Source organism: Misgurnus anguillicaudatus, chromosome 20, assembly GCF_027580225.2.
Source record: "Misgurnus anguillicaudatus chromosome 20, ASM2758022v2, whole genome shotgun sequence".
Taxonomy (NCBI): domain Eukaryota; kingdom Metazoa; phylum Chordata; class Actinopteri; order Cypriniformes; family Cobitidae; genus Misgurnus; species Misgurnus anguillicaudatus.
This window is the reverse complement of record NC_073356.2, coordinates 18,720,325-18,742,943: the sequence shown is the minus strand read 5'-3', so window position 1 is coordinate 18,742,943 and position 22,619 is coordinate 18,720,325. Positions and strand designations below refer to the sequence as shown.

At 37.0% G+C, this 22,619-nt stretch overlaps 1 protein-coding gene across 1 annotated transcript in view; it reads left to right on the top strand.

Moving 5' to 3' along the window:
* The first annotated feature begins 3,549 nt into the window (after window positions 1–3,549).
* The window catches only part of csmd2 (CUB and Sushi multiple domains 2), a 317,300-nt gene continuing 298,230 nt past the window's right edge, over window positions 3,550–22,619 (top strand). The window contains exon 1 of the mRNA XM_055218930.2: window positions 3,550–4,297. Coding sequence (XP_055074905.1) covers window positions 4,108–4,297 — 190 coding nt within the window. The 5' untranslated portion in view covers window positions 3,550–4,107. The remainder of the gene's footprint in view (window positions 4,298–22,619) is intronic.

The following is a 22,619-nucleotide window of genomic DNA, read 5'->3' as shown; positions in this document are numbered from 1 at the left end:
TTTCAAAAGTCAACAATGGCACGAAAGAAGAAGTGTGTTTTTGGATGTAAGGAGAAAACATCCAGCCTTATGGAAACAATGGATATAGTTTATTATCCGGACTAGCAGCGGAGTTTTGCGTGTGTGTTTGATGCGGTGGATTTTCAGAACCGGGTCATGACGAGTTACACGTGGTAAGTAAGACTTCTGTCTTATGTTGGAAATAGGCGCGTGTATATTATATAAATGACACGAACATGTAGTGAATCATAAGTTAAAACAGTGTTGTATAGTGTTGCATGACTCGTACTCGCTCCTCCCGTGTTATAACTCCTCCTTCTTCATTTTTTCGTACGTTATCGGAAAGATTCGGTAAAGCTAATCTTTCTTTTATAAATCTGAATAAACTAAAGACTCTTCAGAGATATAAAGGATGTCATACCACTCTATAGGTACTCCAGATTAATATCAGAAATGCAGAAACAGCGTGTGTTACGTGAGCTTTAATATAAATTCTGCAACTCCTACATTTATACCAAATTAAAGGACTTCTACAGTTTATAATTAGGGCTGTAATGATTAATCATGCAAATGCACGTTTTCTCAATGAATGAATTTGAACGAATTGAGGTGAAATGCCGCCACATCCAAAAGCCAGAGGGCGCTCTTGTGCAGAAACTCCAATTGTGCCACAGAAAAAGTAACATTACAAACGCTATTCCAGGAAATGTCTAGAAGAATATTTATACGCTGTTCTTCAGATTTTTTCAGGTATTTTCATGATAATAAAGAATATTTTGAATATATAAAATGTATTATTTTTTTTATCGTAGCTGTCTGATGAAAACCACATGTCCATTTTGCCGATTTTGAGATTTTTCGACGGATTGAATGTCCAGGTTAATTTCCGTATACCGTATGCTTCACATATCTAAATGGCCAATGAAAAGTTGAGAAATCATGTCATCTGATTTTCACGTATATCCATTTGATGTCAAAGCTGTCAATCACGGCGCGTATCTCCCGCCCTGTGGAAGCATCTCGCCGGTCTCATGAAGTTTCATCAAAGCTCAGCACTGGATAGCCGAATAAACATAGCCTGGTGATACAATGACTTTGCTTCATCGAGGTAAACGTTTCCCCCCTGACGCCAGATGTACGTCTAGGCGTGACAAAATTATGATAGGACGTGCAAACAAAGTATCTGTCTAGCATTACCATGTCAGTGTATTGATTCATTGTCCCTTCATAGTTTGCAAGAGACATTTAATACATTTTAAATTAATATTAAATAAACTAAGCGTATTTAATAAACTAAGACGTAGGCTATAAAATAAACTGAGAGTATTTATCTGTCAATATGAAACGCGACTTGACCATTCTAATTAATGATCGGAAGAAGGTGTATCGACCACCGTTACTGTAAAATATGCACGTATGTCCATTTAAACTCAATTTTGGTAAAATGTGGATTATATCATTACACTGGCAAGAATATGGTTACATGTAAAGATCCGTACCAAGTATGACAACGCTACATTCAACTGCTTTTGAAATACGGTGTTTTTTTCACCTCTTGAAAAGTAACCGTTTTGGACATACGTGAGTTTCATCGGGCAGCGACGTTATAATGCTGTTATGTCATCTGTCAATATTGTTCTAGACTCTAAAAAATGGTTGGTTACTTAAAGGTATAGCGGAAGATTTTTGTTTTCCGGGTGGATCACCTATATTATTGGTCACCCCAGATGTCAATCATTCTGATGATATGTTGACGTATAACCGTCGTACGTGCTCGCCTCTATGTTCGCTTTCTGCACATGCGCACTTTCATGTGTATGTGTGTTGTGCTACGGTTTCAACCATTCATTGAAGCTCGCGTTCTCACTGTGTTTTTTTTCAAAATATCTGAGGGTCGCAAGAGAAAAAGTGTCTACGAATTGTATGACAAGAAGAGAAAGGACTATGAAGAAAGAAACAAGACCAGATTGTTTATGGGAGACTATTTCACACGCTGGCCGCTGGCGTGAGCTAATAAGACAGGTTGGGCTTCCCACGCGAAGTTTCTACTGGAAAGGTACATTTTGTCATGCTATTTGGAGAAATCCATTTAAAATCACTGCTAGTAAAAGTTGATGTAAGCTATGATTAGCGATGGCACAAGTCACGAACCGCACAGACACGGTAAACATGCCGACAGCAACTTGTAAACAGAGAGAATAGAAGAACTGGGCTCCTGCATGCTCTCTCTCTGTCTCGTGCACGCGTTTAACAGGTATTCCCTCTCGGGAGGAGGGAAAGTGTGGCGCGTGTGCATTTTTAAAAAAAATGTGGAGGGGCGGTTCTTTTAAATAATTTGGGAAAATCTGCCGCTATACCTTTAATATTTTCAACACCACTGTTGGGTCAGAATAGGACAAACCCGGAAGTTGGATTAAATTAACTCAGAAAATGTTCATATTTGACCCAATAATGTGTTAAAACTATCCAGCATTTAAGGTTGAAACAATCCAGCATAGGTTAAATTACAAACCCAACAGTTTGGGGTTTTCCCTTTTTGACTAAACCCTGGGTTAAAATTACACTGTAAAAAAATGCAGCATTTTTGTCAATTCAATGCATATTTTGTTTTACTGTAACTTAAAAAAATTAGTTAAACAAAAACATTCAACTTTTTTTATAAATAATTTATAAATTATGTCAACTTTTTAAAGCCAAAACTTAAAATAGTAGGTTGAATTGACTTGCAAAACCAAGTTGTTTTAACTTCCTGCTGCAATATATTTTTACAGTGTAACCCATCATTGTTTTAGAGTGTATCTAAAAAAACAGCTTCAACAAAAACAACAATATATAAAAAACATGGTAGAGTAACATTGGATTATTTGTCCTATCCAAAAAAGACAATGTGGCACATTGTTGAATAGTCATATAACACTCTAAAAATGTCTGGGTTATTTTTGACCCATAATGGGTAGGCCTAAATATTGGACAGAATACACCACTGGGTTAAAATTGACCCAGTGCTGGGTTGTTTTATCCCAACTGCTGGGTTATTACACCTCATGGTTTGCATAACAAAAACCCAACATTGGGTCATTTTTAACCCAGCATGTGTTCTGTCCAATATTTAGGCCTACCCATTATGGGTCAAAAATAACCCTGCCATTTTTAGAGTGAAGTGGCAAATAATTACAACATTTTTAATCTGACTTCTTTAGGATAAAAGCTTTTGAGACTTCAGTCTCAAATTCAGATCCAAAAAAAGACATTATCTAAAATGTATTTAATGCATATCTATTTTGCTTAAAACGTGCATAATATATTATTATTACATTTATTTCAGTAATATACATTTTCAGTAATACAATAATATTGATTGTTGCATATCGATATACTATTTTATTTAATAATATCAAGGAAAATATATGGATATTTGTGGAATATTATATTCATTTTAATATTCACACGTGTCGCAAAGTAAGAGAAAGAGTATGAAAGTGAGTGAGTGAGAGAGAGAGAGAGAGAGAGAGAGAGAGAGAGAGAGAGAGAGAGAGAGAGATATGCAGTCAGCTCGTGCTGCAGTCGGGCTCTTCATTTCGTTTGGTAAAGTCTTAAGAAAGTGAGCCCATGGGTTTTCGGCGGTGGAAACCCCTTAACGATTATTTTCACGCGTGGAAATTATTCAGACGGTGATGAAGGCTGTAAACTTGCGTTAGTGGGCGGTGACAACTTCTGCATCCTAGCGCTCTTTTCACATTTCCAGCTGTGAGTCACTGCAAGAAAGACAGAAACCTGGATTTTCAGCGCTTATTCACTGGAAATAAACCTTAATTCCGCGCATGTGGGAGTGCATAGGCATTTGCTGCGTTTACCTTTTGAAACCAGTGTCCGGCGGTATTGTTTATGTGGGCTGTTAAGAGATAAGATACAGCCCTCGTTATCAGCCTTGATTTTTTGGTGAGAAAGCGTCTATTAGAATCGACTCACCCCGCGGCTCGCTTGTGATGGTTCAGTCCAGCTGCGAGAGTCCAGTCTCGATGCACTGGGATTTTTCTCAGCGCCGACACCAAGTGAATCTCCCTTTTAAAACCATCTGATAACCGTGCCTGCCAAAAAAATCCCACCATGAGCGCCTCTTTGAATTGTGACAGAACGGGACTCGTGAGGACTGAGTGCAGATGTACATACACCGGGACGAGGAGATTGTATAAGGATGGTATCAGGTTTTGTGCGCTAATGAAGGTGGGAGTACAGGCGCATCATTGGAGCGGGGTGCTGTTCTTCTATATGGGGCTGCTGGCTGCATCGGCTAAGGGTGAGTTTTCCGTAATGCATGCGCACGGACTGGTCTACGCGCGCTCCCTGTTGCCATCCATGGGATCCTTATACTGTATACTTGTGGTCATGCAACCCTTTGACATGCGTATATGGACTGCTGTCATTGAAAAATACATGCCAACAGTGGCATTTCATGTTGGGTCATGCGTTTCTGGATACGGGTGCGCATCTTGGCTTTAATGCATTGGACCTTATAACGGTCAAATAAGGTTGTACATTGATTAGCCTACTAGACTGTATCATTTATAAGGACGTGGTCCTGGCCAAACAATCCTTGTGAATTTGTTGGTACCAGTGTTGTGTCTTGCCCGCCTTGGTCTGCCCCATGAAAGCATAATATGTTGTTTTATGCCTTGGGTACACATGTTGGTTCTTGGTAGGTGGGTGGAAAACTGCCACTTAGTTAGTAAAACGTGAACAAACATGTAGATTAAACGATTACAAAATAGATATAGGCATGTTTGTTTGGCGCAAGATTTCGTGAGTGTGGGAGCCAAGAGTGAATGAGTGAGTTTGGGAGGAAGGGGGCGTATGTGAAAGCGGAGGCTGGGGGGTTGGTTCATGCCGGCAAAACAGGTCTTTGACTGCGCTGTTTTCAACTGGAGAAATAGGATATTTTCCTTCATTTCCATTCAAACAGCCAAATGGATCGTTATTTGCTGAATTGATTGAAATAGAGGCATTGCAACACAAAAGGCAATTCATTTGTCCAACCATCATTAGCCTTGGAGGAAAGTAATCAGAAGACAGTTTTAAAGTAGGCTAGCTTTCTCATTTAGTGTCATAATATACAGTAAATTTAAGTTTCCCTTTTGAATATTGAAATATCTTTAATCATATATGAGTTGCGAATGGCACGAAACAACGGTAGCATAATTGTGGTTATTACAATTGTATGCAATTGATTGTAATCCATTTTATGAAAAGCTTGGCCTAAATGTCATCATCACATACTTTTGCATCGAGTTTAATCACTCGTTTTTCCCAATAGTGAGTTGTTGCTATTCTGCAAAAGCGTGAACAAATCCGATCAATCAATCTACAAAGCCGGTTGAGATTTTATGTGCACATACATGATGTGAATGTGTATTATCATGAACACGAGTCAGGAAATCACTTGGAAAGACGTCAAGCAGTTTCCCGCTTTTTCCATTGAGCGGCACCAAAGCTTCAGAATAGCTCCGTTTAACACGCGCGCTCTCGGGTCTCACATGCTTCATTATTAAACCGTGTATTTCGTGGATGGCTTTTAGAGTCTTCGTTTTAGCGCATAAGCTATGATTGGTGTAATATAATGGGCTTTTTTCAAGCTCGAAGGAAATGTAAATTTAATGCCCGTTCTGCTTCTTGGCAACGACTGAGCTCATCATACAGGCAATCTCTAGATCAGTCCGATTGAAAAGAGCCTATACTGTACATTAAAATGCGCAAAATGTTTTCACCTGCCACATAAGTGCATTAACACAAACTAGTTTATTTTTTCATAATCATTTCATGTTAAATATATATATATATATATATATAACTGTAAAATGGCTCAAATAAAAACAAACAGCCTATATGTATATCTTAAAAACAGTGGTATGAAGAAGTGTACTGCGTGGATCCTTAGTGTGAAAGAATAATCGTTTCGGTAACGATGTTCCCTTCGTCAGACTCAATGTATCAGCCTTACAGAAGCACTCAAGATGAAACACTTTCGCATTCCGGCCAAATAGTACGAGACATGAGAATATGAGGGTGCTTGGCTGAAAACCGTTTTCCTTGCGCACAATCATTGATAGATGATGGCACTTGACTTCATAAAAAGTCGCAAAACCAATGTATTTCAATGATGCAACTTGGTGCAAGGCTCTGTTGAACACGAGAGTCCGTAAGCATGCAGAGACTTCTTTTCATCATGCTGGTGGGAGGTTGGCGCATGCATTCAGTTCTGGACAGTCCCTTGGGTGTTTCTGAAAATACAAAAAATCATATAATCAAATACAAGTAACTAAAACCCACTTTTACTATTTGTACTATTTTGTCCTGAGGCAGTATTCACTACATTAATTGAGTCCTTTATAATACGCCATTGCACAGTTGTTTAAGGTGGACAGGGAGTCACTCAAAGCGACCAGCTTCAGTTTTGCGTCACTTCAGCACCACTCGCGCGCCCTTCTTATCGCGTGTTTTCCACCACATTACATCATCAGCTCTCTTCACAAAATGCTTAAACAAACAAAGGCTTTTCATACTTATACTGCATTTCACAAAAGAAACGAACTAACTAACATTGTTAAATGTTTAGTAGCCTTAACATCTTTACAGCTTTGCTTTGACTCTTACAAGTCAGGACCAAGGACAGCTCCCACCAGTGTCAGGCACAAATCCCCTCCACGCTACACTACACAAAACACATTGCATTTTTATTTTCTCTTACTCAACCCTAGCATCTCTCTTTTCAAAGTACCCCTGACAGTTGAAGGAAAATTATCACCTGCCAATCTGTTTGCTCAGACGTTAAAGGTAAAGAAAACTAAGGAGGTTCGCTGTTTGCTTGCAAGTCCCAGTGGGTTGGAGGATGCCTTTGGCAAGTAAAGAGAAATGTTTACATGGTGACACCAGTAGTTACTCCCAGGTTTCCATCGTTTGAAATATAGCGTTTTTGTTTTTAGATGCGTTATTGCATTAAATAATTAGATCAAATGAATATGTCAATATAACACTGACAACATAAGGAACTTGAGCAAACAAACACAGAAGATGTATACAAAAAGGGAAAATCACAAGTCCATATGTTAATATAATATTTTAATCGAGGTGAATGTAAACAGATCTATCTCGCTATCCTTAACTTGATTTAAGGTGTAGTTGGGGTGAAGGAGAGAAGAGATGTTGCACAGGTGAGCCAATTAAATATGCTTTTCCAGCATTGTGATTGTTCCGATTAAATGAAGATGCTTCTTCTACACTCTAAAAAATTTGCTGTAATTTTGCAGCTGGTTGCCAGTAACTTACTGTAGAAGATAAAGTCAAAAAATGTTTCATGTTCATTTAACTTTGAACAAAATGTTGCCAGTAAATAACATAAATGTAAAATCTACAGTAAGTTACTGGCAGCTAGTTGCCAGTAATACCCATTAATACTGTCATTTTTACAGAATTTTTTACAGTGTATACTTTCAATTAAAACTTCATTGAAAATAAAGCATATTTCAAGTATACAGAAGTAGTACATGAATACATATTTAAAATAGAGAAATAAGTCAGGTGTGTAAATGAAGATAATTTGGTAATTTCTGATAATACAAATTAATAACTTTTTTTTATGAAAAAGCATAATACTTTTCTCTCTTATAATGATATAGTGATCACAGAATGCACTGTCAAAAACATATGCATGCTCACTAATCACAAAGTAATTATCATGCACACGTAAGGTACTTATTTAGGGTAAATATTTTCAGTGAGCAGTTTTTTTTCATTCCTTTGTTTCTTTCTTTTTTTAAAAGCCTAGATAGGAACACAACTGTCTAAGTAAAACAAGTGATGTGGGTGATGTTTACACTGAGTGCTGACCTTGGGGAGACAGCACAACAGACATGAAACAAAGTTTGTATGTGTTGGCAGTTAGTAGTTTTTTCCAGACTTGGGAAAAGTCTAGTGTCTCTTTTTATTAGTGTGCTTTTAAATATAGTCGGTTTTTGGGTAGACTCAAGGTCAAAAATATCTATTAAATTATTACAATGTAAATGATTTCTACAAAAACTTAAACTATATATTAATTGCATACTTTTAGCTATTGCGATACTGACTCTAAGCACTGTTGGGTGTAACTAGTTACTGTAATTTAATTACTTTTTCCTTGAAAAAAGGAAAGTAGGGGGATTACTCTTATTTTTCCAGTAATTTAATTACAGTTACGTCTGATATAATTAAACTAAATACCGTTTATGGACTGTAGAACAATTTTATATCATACAAAATGATTTAACATCAAAAATTTTAAGTCTAACGATAAAATGCATGTTTTTATGCATCTCACTTTAATTACTTTGGTAAGTTAATAAGAAAAATTCAATTCTCACTATTAACTGGTTGATTATTAGCATTAATATTATTGAAATATTGGCTATTAATACTTAAATTATTATATATTAATGCCTGATTCTGCAAAACCTTATTCTACATCCCTAATCTGTTCATACACTGTTTGGCTTTTTATTGTATATATGGGGTAACCCACTGGCAACGTCTTGCCAGTGATTTACTGTAACTGCCCTATTACAGTACCATAACTGTACATGTTTTTTACAGTATGATACCTTTACCACAGTTCCATTTTACAGTATAATACCCTTACTGTAACCTAAAAAATATATTAAAAAATATATTTCCTTGAAGGGGAATCAAACCCCGGTCGCTCATGTCGTAGGTCTGACCGTGCCACAGAGACACTTGATAAAAGTTATTCACTACACTCCCCAAGTAGCCTCTTCTGTCTTCTGAACTGAAATCTTGGCATCATTAGTGTTTTGACGTCTTGAGGTCAAATTGAAATCTGACGGTCAAGCATTTATCCATGATCCCTTTCTTGTTTCAATCTACAATTCTTAATAAATTATTTACACAATTATTTCATAGATATATTTTATTTTTCCATTTTATATGCTTTTATAACACGGTTTTATTCAACTACAGTAGCACTACTGCTGTTGTTTTACAGAAGTCTACCGCAAATTCAAAACATACAGTAAATCACTGTAAATTAAATGTTAATACCCATAATGCAATGCATATTACAGTAATGAACTGGAAAAGAAAATGATGGTATTTTACTGGGCATTTTGTGGTAGGGAACTGTACAAATTACAGTTAAGTCTAACAGTGTATCACTTAAACTTAACAACTTTACTATAAGTATTAATAAGCAGTAATTCGGAGTATATTGAAGCAGAAGTAGTTAATAGCGAGAACTGGACCTTAAAAAGTATGACCACAATAATTTATGTACTTTTATCTGATTTATCTTTGTATCGTTTACTAAATTTAGATTTAGAAAGTCATTAGTAATGCAATACTTTTTAAAAAGAGACTTTTGTACAGTAATCTAATTACATGATTAAAGATGTAATAAGTAACTAGTAATGAAGTACTTTTTTAAGTAACTTACCCAACACTGATTTTAAGTTATATTTTTCATTGATGTTTTAAAATCAGTGGCGGCGGGTGACTTTTTTGAGGGCCCTCGATGCGAAGTTCATCACAACATGTATGTAGCCCGTCATGTGTGTGCTTCGTAATTTCAAAATATATGTTCTGCGCATCAAGTTATACTATGTGCATCACGTGTCTTGTCAAAATAACTGCCTGCTGCAGACGCGTCCAAAGGGTTCATGACAAAAGAGACGCTCGTGTTTGCCAGATACTCACATAATCTCATGCGTAATCAGAGTTTACCGTTAAGGGAGTGTCTTGCGTGTCTTGAACGTGAGCTTCTCTTTTATCATAAACAGTTTTGACGCATTTGCAGCAGGCACTTATTTTGACAAAACACGTGATGCACATGGTTCACATGACACATATTTTGAAAACACGAGCAACACACATGACAATCCGAACACTTATTTTGAATTTGCGCCCATCGGATGAGCAGTCACGAGCCGCCACTGTTTAATATCCACCCTAGTTAAAAGTTATAGGGAAGCTTGTTGGAAGATTGTAATGGCTTGGGTTCTCTTTTGAAGCAAAAGCATTAGATAACACTGTGATAGCACTGCAGTCCTTTGCTGAGCCGGACTCTCATTGAGAGAATATAAATGTGTGGGGCTCTTACTGTCATCCAGCGGCCACTATCAGTTGTAGATTGACAACAGAGATTCTTCTTGCCTTGCTTCCTGTCACTCCCAAGTCTTCTTAAAAACATGAATCTAGTGTGTTCTTATCTTTGATCTGCTGTGATTAGATTACACAGTTAATCCATTCATGTCTCCTCCACCTGATCCTTGTTTGTTTCTCCTCTCATCCTATCCATTTCTCCTCTTTCTCTCTATTACACTGTACTTTGCTTCTGTGCCCTTCCTCTGTCCCTCTGTGGCATGTCATATCGTAGCCAAACTTCGCAACTGATTTTATTTTGTCTGAGGCGTGTCATTAGTTACTGCCGACAGCCTCGCTGATGCAGACCAGTTTGATTTTTCTCCTCTGGGTGTCCACATATAGAATGCAATGTTTGCCCGGCTTTTTAATGCACACAATCAAATGGTAGGTAAGGTGGATCGATGCCAGAAGATAAGTGGGGACAAAGCTACACGGAGAGATCAGGAGAGGGGAATTAGCACAGGGCAGAAAACAAGAGTCAGGCATGGGTGTTTAGACACAAAGAGGGCTGAGTGAGGCGGACAGACGTCAGGTCGCAGAGTGTTGGGCTGCCGCAGCCTGTTATCCGCTCTAATCCGTGTCAGTCCTGCGCCGCTGTTGCAGCAAACATACCTGTCAGCCTCCGCTTGTTCCATGTCCAGAGAAGAAAACATAGGGATAGGCAGGAATAATGTGGGGTGCCATGAAAGGACAAATTTGTGAAACTTTATTAGTATTTTTTTGGGGGGGGGGGTAGTACTTAAGGGCCTGTCACTAACTTCCTGTATTGCAAGTTTAATGCTACTGATGATGTCATCTCTATTAATGTCAGCTTTATTTAGTACATAGCCTAAACACATCCAGGAAGTGATGTCATACTGTGTACAGTTAGTAGGTATTAGTATGCCTGATATAAGTTCAAGGGACAATTGGAACAAATCATTACACTATGCTTGGCCCGGAGACCGAGTCATTATTCCTCATTTCCCATGCAAGCCAATCAATAGCGTTCTGTAGATGATCATTTTAATTCTTTAGTACCTCAATTATTCTGTAACTAAAGCAGCATTGATTCAGTAACACATGGACAGCGACCAAAGTAAAGCTGGAAGACAAGCAGTATGACTCAGTGATTCAATGTTAGAAAGGATAAAAACAAATCAAATGAACTAAACTGATCAATAGAGCAATTATTTAGGCTGTCAATTAATGCATACTTTGAATCAAAATGATCACAATTCATCACAGATATAAATATTTGAAGAGAAAAGCCCCCAAACAATTCAAGATAATTCAGTGACGTTATAGTCTGTGGCAGTTGAATGAAACACTGAATAGAAAATGCAGCCCAGTCACACGAAATTACGTACCTATAGTCACGTAATTCTTTAATTCTTTTTTGTGACACTGTCACGAATTTCCCAGTTTTTCGTGGTCGTATCATGAATTTCTGTTTATGTGTCATTGTCACGTATGGTTACTCAACTGTTTTGTCCTATTTTTTTACCATTGTCGCTTCGGTTTATACCGAGCCCCTAAGGTGACATTGGAGTAAAAAAAATCTAAAGTTTAGTTTCATGTGCTCATGTGAAACTTTCATGTGCTCCCGCAAAACCTTCATTTGAATTTTTTTTTTAAAGTTTAGTTTCGCGTGCGCACGTGAAAGTTTCACGTGAGCACGCAAAACTACACTTTAAAAAAATCTGCAAATAAAGGTTTCGTGTGAGCACATGAAAGTTTCAACCAAATGTGTGCACGTGACACTAAACTTAATTTAATTTTTGTTCCATGTCCCCTTAGAGGCTCCGTAGGTTTAGGGTTAGATTTACATAAAATGACATCCTTACCCAAACCCAACTCTAACCCCAACATGATCTCACAAAGTTCCGTGGGATAGTCACAGAATTTTTTGCGCATATTTCCGTGGCATGCTCACGGATTGGTTACCCAACTGCTTTTTCCTATTTTCAAACCATTGTCGCTTCGGTTTAGGGTTAGATTTGGTTAGAGAAAATGAAAAATGAGCAAAAAATTCTGTGACTAGGCCATGGAAATTCGTGAGATCGTACGGCAGGTGACAATGTTTTAAAATTTAGAAAATATAAAAAAATAAATCAGAAAAAATAGCATAAACCAATACTTAAAGTGACATCCTAACGCAAACACCAAATCTAACCCTAAACCGAAGTGAAAATGGTTTGAAAATAGGAAAAAGCCTTTGAGTAACCAATACGTGACAATGACACATAAACAGAAATTTGTAATACGATCGTAAATCATGTATCACGAAAAAGAATCAAAAATTTCGTGACTATAGGTACATAATTTTGTGAGACTGGGTAGGAAAATGACATTATAAAATAAATGACTTGAAAATAAATGATTGACTTGTCATCCACACTACACATTAGAGTTCGCTGTGTCATAGTGTGAAAGATAGCTATGTTATAAGTGTCATAGAAAGCTTTGACTGCCTTGATTTAGATTTTGGATTGTGAATCGCAGTGATTTACTGGCAAAAGTTTGCTCTTTTTGTCTGTCTGTTGAGTAATGAGAAGTTGTGGTTATAGCTTCACTTTTGGAAAACCTTATGAAATCTCTTATGAATTTTTAACATGATCGTAAGGTCTCAGAAAAGAAGTGTTAAAGGTGGACTTAGCAGTGGGATGAGAGAGCAAGAGAGAGAGAGAGAGAGAGAGAGAGTTCCTTATTAAAAGTCTATCCTCTGTCTCGCTCATGTCTCCCCCCGTTGGCATGGGGACACCTACATACTGCCTCATTCTGAGTGGATAATAAACAGACAGAGCTACATTCATCCCCGCTTACCACCTCATTCAGACCCAGAATAAAGAAACTGGAGGGTTATTTAAAGAGAATCCAATCTAACGTGTTTGCAAACACAACTTCAATTTCGAAGGGAAGGCATGCAGTGCTTAGCTATGCAGTTTTAAATCCAAGAAAAAGAAACAGCATGAGTAATTCCGTAATTCCTCAGCGGATAGGTCTTCGGTCGTTTCCTGTGAGCTCTGAAATGCAAGAAAGGGGGGAAAGAGATTAAGAGCACAAAGCTACGATGGCTGGAGCCGGCTGGAGCCAGCTTCATTGAAGCCCCATGTTATATCTGAACACTGGGCCATTGTGGCTCTGTAATGGGGCTGAAAGTGCACTAAAATACACTCCTTGTGTATTCTCTCCTCTGTCAGAAACATTTCTCTCTGAATGCAGAGCTATTGAGGTCAACTAGCCCATGTTTATCTAAAAAAAAAAAAACTTACCTGTTATATTCATGAATATCCTGCCATGACTGACATAATATAACACTGTAAATGCATATATAATGTGAACTAAATACAGAGGCATCTAAACTAATAAAAGACAATCAGGCAGGTGTGTTTTTTTTTTTGCTCAATGAATGCAATGAGCTTTATGAGCTCTGTACGATTTGATCTGATCTTATGTTTCTATGTAGGCTTGTGATAAGGTTTCGGTGTGCACTATTAATAAGTTGTGTTGGAAACATCATACAGCCAAGTCTTTCTCACACCTGGATGTGCCACACGGATGCCAGCTGCGTTGATTGTTGTGTGGACTCCGGCTGTTGGCCCCATTTGCTACTTGGCCCACAGAAAACAGCAGCGATGCCGCTTCGCTCGATCAGAGCCAATCTTTTCCACTTTCCACTGCATTTGCCTCGCTATTAATGGTCTTCCCGATCACCTCACACAAACATTAGGGTAATGTATGGATTTACCCGGGAAAGCTGAGGTGGCTGAATTCCATTGTAATGGCGGCCGTTCTTCGGCTAATGCAGATATGATGGAGTTTGGAGCTAAATGCCCTGACACTTTAGAAGGTATATGTTGAAGGCAGGGAGATTTGTGGAAGAGAAAAGGTTGTTTTTCCTCCTGTGTTGGTATATTTGAATTCCCCATTCACATATGCCTCGTTGGTATGGTATATCTGAACTCAGGCGCTAATGCTATTTCCCCTGGTCTTTGAAAAAAAGGAAATATGATCGATTTGAAGTGCTTATGAAAATGGTGAGTCAGACCCATTTGTCTCTTAGGTGCCCAATTTACAGCCGAGCTATGGCAGGCATGCTAAAAGGAAAGCATTTCAAGAGATTGCAAAAATTATCTGCTATATGGCTTGCAAAGCATTAGCCTTTTTAACTCAGTCAGAAGTTGTCAAATGACATTGAGATGACGTGATGGAGAGAAACTGTAATGAGTGTAATGTTGCCAAGTATCCTACATCACCGGGTAATGACCTGTTAAGGTGACTGTATCACAATTTTACGTTTGTAACTTTTGTTTTATCTTAAAGTTTTTTCATAATTTGTTCGCAGTCTGTTGAAAGGTCAGCAAATAAAGCAATAGGAATTCAAAATATATCAATTGTCTAAATGCATAAAACCACATCAGGCAGTTTTGCTACAGTTCACCAATATTAAGTCCCAATAATGCATTTCTTTATATACTTTTTAATACTGCTACCTTAATGCACACTTAGTTAGAACACTGAAAAAAAAGATTAATTGAATTTAATTCATTTTTTTAAAGGCGGAGTCCATGATGTTTGAAAGCCAATGTTGATATTTGAAATCACCTAAACAAACACGCCCCTACCCCAATAGAATCTGGACCTTCTGTTGATAGACCCGCCCCACACATACGCAAACTGGCATTTGATTTGATTTGATTGTGTTTTGGTAGTCGGCCCGTCTCCTTCTCCAAACCGTTTTTCAAACATTGTGGACTCCGCCTTTAAGGTAAGTGTTTGCAATCAATTTATTTAAGCTACATTTAAACAAAAGTTTTATATCTTATTTTACTTTACTAATATTTTTTGTTTAAATGTAGCTTAAATAAATTGATTGCAACCACTTATCTTAAAAAAATTTATTAAATTCAATTAATAATTTTTTTTCAGTGAAGGTAATAAATGTTTTTCAACAAACTGTAATTTTAAGAAGTAAACTAAGAGGGAATAAAATAATAAATCCACCCACAAGTAAGGTAAGGTCATACAAGCTTATTTCACCAATAAATAGACCCTTTTACTGTTTGTACACAATGATAACGTGGCAGCGTGCGGGCAAATCATCAGTGAATAACACCACTTCCGTTTCCGAAATGCGCTCGCAGGCTATTTGAACACGTGAGCTGGAAAAGGGTCTATAGTCATGGATGAAATTACAAATATAAAGATATCTCTTTATTTAAGAGATACAAAATCAATTTAACAATCTAGAAGTCAGACACATCAAATCCAGTATATGACAGACAGAATAACAGCTAGAAACCTTGGTGTGGTCCTTGATGACCAGCTGATTTTCACTGAACACATTGCAAAGACAACACAGTCTTGCAGATTTTCACTAAAGACCAGCCCCCCTTCTGTCTCTCCCTATACTGTGTCTCTAATGTCTTGTGAAAACTTTATAAGCTGAATAGGACTTTATACAACACATCTCATGTTATTGCTTTCTTATGACAAATCGTTTTGCTATTTTTCCTCGCTTTTGTAAGTCGCTTTGGATAAAAGCATCTGCTAAATTCCTTAATGTATAAGAAAAAATATCAGATCAGATTTTTTAAAATAAAAAATAGGCTACATTTCAGGCTACATTTTGGTACTTAAAGATTGCAGCAAAGAGCACATCCTCATGGTGTGTGGTGCGACTTCTCTCATTACCGAGAAAAGCAGTGAACTTCCTCTTAAAAACAAATTTGTCTAGAACTAAAATGGTCTGCTTTGAAACCAAACTGCACACTGTTGCCAAGTATTTGTGAAAACCAGCAAAATCTGCTTGAGAAGTTGCTATATAATGTCACAGGCCTATTAGCATATATATTACATCATTATGCCATATTTCCATCTGCGTAATGTTGACACAAACACAGACCCCCCCCAAAAAGAGAAAATATTTGCTTTATAATAAATTTAATTATTTTTCGAAGTAAATTTTATATCCACACATGTAAATTCTCCAATTCTAAACCCGTATTCTATGTCTTCATGAAAAGAACTGGAAAATTACTTGAATGTAATATCATCCTCTACTAATAAGAAAGCTACAAGGACAGTTAGGATTTGTTCTACATTAGACTTCTTCATCTGATACTTTTTAGGTGATAGCCCCTTTGTTTTTTGTCCTCTTCTTTTATTTATTTTTTTATTTTTTGTATATTGTCTCTTGTGTTTATTGTATATGTGGATACTGTATGTCTACTTTTTGTATGTATGTTCTGTATGTTTTTGCAAAAAAAAAAGGTGTCGACACATTACATCTGATAGACAATGGTGGTAACGTTAAAACTAAGCACGTAGCTACTCTCAGTGTAACCGTACAATGTACTAAAGAGACAGACGTGTCCCATAAGTAACCTTCTGAATCTTGTGATAAAGGGCTACATATCCGAACCACACCTGAAAGGATGCCAATACCTAACATAATAAATCTTCAGGGCAGGAGAGGCAGCGACCGAGAACACTACTGTACATGCATGAACAATTTTGAAAAAGTTAATAACATCTAGCTCATTTACACTATCTACAAAGTGCAGTTATTGCATTTAGTGATATTAGCATTTATATTTTATCATCTCATTGGTATTAAAACTGGATTTGGCCCAGATACTTACTGGGTTTTCAATAAATATAACATTGTTTATCTACAATAAACAACATAGAAACTCAATTAGGACCAGAATGTTTAAATAACTTACATATTTCTAATTTATAATAACAGTTTATTAGCTAAATAGCTAAACACAATCATTTATTATTAATAGCTTAATTAAACAATCCTAAGTCCACACCAGGCTCATCTGCCTGGAGATGAAGACATAACTGAACAAACAGGATAATAAACAAAATAAAATGAGAAACAAAGACAGAAAAACAAAACTGAAAACACATGTAGAGAGGATCAGCTAGAAACATGAACATGTTCAGTCTATATTGATTTTGTAAGAGAACCAGTACAGGGATTGAAATGTATTATGATGTTATTTATACAATGTTTTTGTTAAACAATGCCATGCAATGATGTAAATTCCAAGGTTATGCCTGAGTATCGCTGCGTCCGAAACTGCCTAATTCCGTACTATATTGTAGGCGAAAATCAGTAGGCAGGTGTGTAGTATGTCCAAATTCATAGATTTCTGAAAACAGTAGGCGAAAAGTACCCAGATGACTTACTACTTTCGACAAGATTCTGAAGTATTCATTTGACGGACACTTTACTATCCCATGAGCCCCCAGGAGAGGAGTTATCCAATGAAGAAGAAAAAGGTGTTATTTTATTAAAAAATGTCAGAAAGTGATAACGTGGTTCTATTCAAAAGCAAATACATACAGTTATAACTTAGGGCTGTTGAATGCTTTATTCTGATTGGTTGAGAAATGTTTTGATTATTTGCAACATGATCTTACAAAGTTCCATGGGATAGTCACAGAATGTTTTGCTCATTTTTTCGTGGCATTCTCACGGTTCTCTGCATTTTTACGTGGCCCTACCACAGACTGTCTTTTTCCATGGCATTGTCACGGATTGGTTACTCAACTGCTTTTTTCAAACCATTGTCGCTTCAGTTTAGGGTTAGATTTGGTGTTTGCGTTAGTATGTCACTTTAAGTATTGGTTTATACAATTTTTTCTGATTTATTCTTTTATATTTTCTAAACTTTAAACAATTGTCGCCTGGCGTTAGGGTTAGAGTTGGGTTTGGGTAAGGATGTCATTTTATGTAAATCTAACCCTAAACTGAAGTGTCAATGTTAAGAAAATAGGGCAAAACAGTTGAGTAACCAATCCGTGAGAATGCCAGGGAAAAAGACAGTCTGTGGTAGGGCCACGTAAAAATGCGGAAATCCGTCAGAATGCCACGGAAAAATGAGCAAAAAGATCGGTGAGATCAGGTTGTTATTTTTCTGGAAACCACACACTTAACCTCTCTAGTGTCTTAAAAATAGGCACCAGGGGTGCGTTTCCCAAAAGCATCGTTTGCTGACTATGGTCGTTGATACCATTAAACTCTATTGGTAATGACAGAACTTGCGCCCATAGTTGCTTTTGGGAAACGCACCCCAGAGCGATGTTTGTGTTAACCGTATAAGCGGAATAATTGACTCCAGTCTTTGAATTATTTGAAAATAATCCGTTTCTTGTTGTGCCACATAACAACCATTATTTTCTTCAACCCAGTATCACGAAATTACGTACCTATAGTCACGTAATTTTTTAAATTTTTTTTGATACTGTGACGAATTTCCGTTTTTTTTTTCGTGATCGTATCATGCATTTTTGTTTATGTGTCACGTATTGGTTACTCAACTGTTTTGTCCTAATTTCTTGTCGCTTCAGTTTAGGATTAGATTTACATAAAATGACATCCTTACCCAAACCCAACTCTAGCCCTAACACCAGGCGACAATGGTTTAAAAAATTGAAAATATAAAAAAATAAATCTGAAAAAATAGTATAAACCTATACTTAAAGTGACATCCTAATGCAAAAACCAAATCTAACCCTAAACAGAAGCGACAATGGTTTGAAAATAGGATAAAGCAGTTGAGTAACCAATACGTTACAGGGACATGTAAACAGAACTGCGTGATATGATCACATATAAACGCGGAAAAATGTGATAGTGTCACAGAAAAAAAAAAAATTACGTGACTATAGGTACATAATTTCGTGATACAGGGTTGATTTTCTTATAATTCAACAGCCTTTCGTCAATTATCCATTTCTAAACAGATGCCCCTTGTGGTTAAATTGCGGTTGTTTAACATCATTCCAGTTGACAACTAACTTGTTGTTTTGACGACTTATGTCACGTGATGTATCAACTTGGCAGATCTAGTGTATCCTAATTCATTCATCTATATTCATACTATATTGGACTGTTTTATTGGTCAATGGGTCGGTACTTCATCTAATTCAGTGCCTACTGTCACAGTATGCAATTTCGCATATAATAATCCCTGCCAATGAAACTGGGTATTTCTGCCAAGAACAGAGACTGGTGTTATCTTAAAACGAAATTCATGCTGCCCACAGTTTTTTTAGTTAAATAGGTGAAGAACATACAGACCGGCTGCTCATACAGAATCCCCCTATCCTTGTCTCACTATCCTGCCCTCTTAAGATCTCTGATTGTGGCCACTCTGAAGCATTGCTGTCCTGCCGTAGTACGGCACGGCAGCCATCGATTTATCAAAGTGTCATGCCGAGCCCCGCAGCCCCGTAGCAGCAACACAACAGCGGAGGTAAAACAAACATTGGTTGGCTCTGGAGGTGGTCTCAGCAGTTGATCTAAACAAGGTCAAAGCTCCCAGTTTGCACTTCACTTCACCAATATGCTCAGAAAACACCAAACAAATGCAAAAAGACTGGAGGATTGCAGGCTTAGGGAGCTTTGTATTTTTTTGTATTTTTGTAGAGCATTTAAAAATAAATGTATTGTTTTCTATACACAAGACAATACATGTGTACAATACAAACAAAAAACATATGTGAAGAGATATTTATTTAGGGAATTGCATCTGAATTGTTCTACACTGTATTAGAATAAAAAAACATTACTCAAGCTTTTGTGAATCTGTGAAAACCTTTAAATAAGAAGTAAATGGAAATTTCCTTTAGTAGCTAACCTGCGGTCAGCAGCCTACATACAAATGAATTTTCTTCAAGTGAGAAACCCGTTCTTAAAGATAATCTGTAGCTATTGATTTTAACCAGCATGCAAGGTGAAGTAATGTATTCACTGATAATGGGGTATGCCATATGAAAGAGTTTATAATTTGTATTTCACACCATCAAAGGGCCTGAATGTATCTGGGGGAAGGGGGGGTGATACAGTTGTAGGTGGGCGATCAATAGTATTTCCATCATGGTCAGATTATTTCTGTGCTTTTGTTCTGTATTGGAGACACTATGTTATGAATGCAGAACACAAGATACTTAAACGCTCACAATTTTCAGTCTGGTAGCAGTCAGGGTGGCAATAAACATCTGTGTGCAGTATCTCTGTGAATAACTGCATTAGTTGTTCTTACATGTGGATAATTTTATCATTTCAAATCTGTTTACATTTGGATCAGATGTATTTAGATCAAACAGATCAACTTGTCAATGCTAGCACCATGCTCTACCATTTGTGCTAAAGGAAAGATTGTGAATATGATGAGAACATGATGAAAAACACTGTTTAGCTGTGTATAATGTGTGGACCTGTGGCATCACTGTTACAGTTAAACACGTGTGATATTAAGAGGGACCAACTTACGCATAGATATGTATACATAGATACGTCATTACCTGCTGTTTCTATGGGCCGCTATACACAAGTCGTCCGCTAAATTGGAACGGTCCAGGGTGGATTTACCAATGTTGCCAAGTCTGCGGTGATCCAACATGATCTCACAAAGTTCCGTGGGATAGTCACGGAATTTTGTGCTCATTTTTCCGTGGCCCTGCTACGGACTGTCTTTTTCCATGGCATTCTCACGGATTGGTTACTCAACTGCTTTTTCCTATTTTCAAACCATTTTCGCTTCGGTTTAGGGTTAGATTTGGTGTTTGCGTTAGTATGTCACTTTAAATATTGGTTTATACTATTTTTTCTGATTTATTCTTTTATATTTTCTAAACTTTGAACAATTGTTGCCTGGCGTTGGGGTTAGAGTTGGGTTTGGGTAAGGATGTCATTTCATGTAAATCTAACCCTAAACCAAAGCGAAAATGGTAAGAAAATAGGACAAAACAGTTGAGTAAGCAATCCGTGAGATTGCCACGGATAAAGACAGTCCGTAGCAGGGCCACGGAAAAATGCGGAGATCCGTGAGAATGCCACGGAAAAATTAGCACAAAATTCTGTGACTATGCCACGGAAATTCGTGAGATCAGGTTGTCTTTTTCTGTGGGTTAAATGTTGAAGGATTTTGTTTATCGGCTGTCAATATTAAGATATGAGAAAAGTGCTGCATTTGAGTTATGTTTATTGGGTTAGATTTAACTGGTCATTGGGTTGGTTTTGTTTGGAATATCTGGCAACCCCAAAATATTGATCAGGATGTACTGTACTTTGATAATTAGGCAGTGTATTTTTCTGCATTCCCAACACCTTGCTGTACGACAAAACATTGTCTTCTGTATAAAATAGTGTAATGCTAACTAGATGACTAAGAAGGATAAATGTACTTTATCATACTTTACTCTTTTTAACTCTCAAGGAGAGATCATGACTGCTTTTTTTGATTAGTTTTTGTTGTTAATGTTTGAGTTTGATTTCCAAGGAACCAACATACTTATAAAAATGTATTATTTAATGCACTGTATGCTGCTAGAAAAAAATGTCAAAACATGTACCCCAGCTGTCACTTAAAAGGTCCAAATAGTGTAAAGTATACCATTAGGTACAGCTAAATAAACATTTGGTATCAATATCTCTGAGGTACTAAATGAGCTCTTTAGGTCCAAAGCTGTACTTTTTGAAGTTTACAGCACCAGTGACAACTGTAGTAAATATTTCGAAAAATAAAGCTGACAGGGTACAGTAAGTCCATTTAGAATAAAATCACAATAGAACTAAATGCCACAAATGCAAGTGTAAATGTTCATAACTTTAAATAAAAGATAGTGTATGCAAGCTTTTGTGACAAAATCTTCCACTTCTAAAAAATCCACTTCTTTGAACAAGATATAGTAAACAATTGCAAAATCACTAAAGATGCAACTACAAACATTGGAAAGGCGGTCCATGTTACTGTTGTATTCAGGTCCAAGTATTCTCAGGGGATACAAGTTTAAATTTGATCAACGGTCTTTTTGCTCATCTTTTCGACAAGTGCACAAAATTGGCGTGGCATTTAACAGATTATGATAACAAAGTGGTATTTCTGAATGGTGCAAGGCCTAGATTAACCACATTTAAAGTGCCCATCTTATGACTGCTTTTCCACAAGTTAAATATGCGTATGTGTTCCATAAAACATTTTTCAAAAGTTGTTTGCTCGAAATAGCTTGTAGGAAAAGATTGTTACCCATCTCTAGTAGCCTCTGTTTCAGTGCATTTCAGATTGTGCCGTTTTGAGGTGGTCATTACATATTTATGTGCTGCTGCTACTTTGGCCACGCCCCACTACTAATGTCATGTTTGCATGCGCAATGGTATTGCGAGCAGTACAGACTGTATTATTATTTTTATAAATCATATATTATTATTAACGGTTTATGTATTGCCAACAGACAAATCAAGCAAAAAAGTATTACTAATACGTACCCTCCATGAGAAGAAACTCATGACACATAATGATTCCAGAGTAAATTGTGATGTAGCAGTCTCAACAATACACTCGTTTTGCCCTGGAGAACGCTAACATATTCCAGTTATAAAACATTTTCAAACGCATTATTTTCGCAAATTACAGAAATTAAGACCCGGCGGG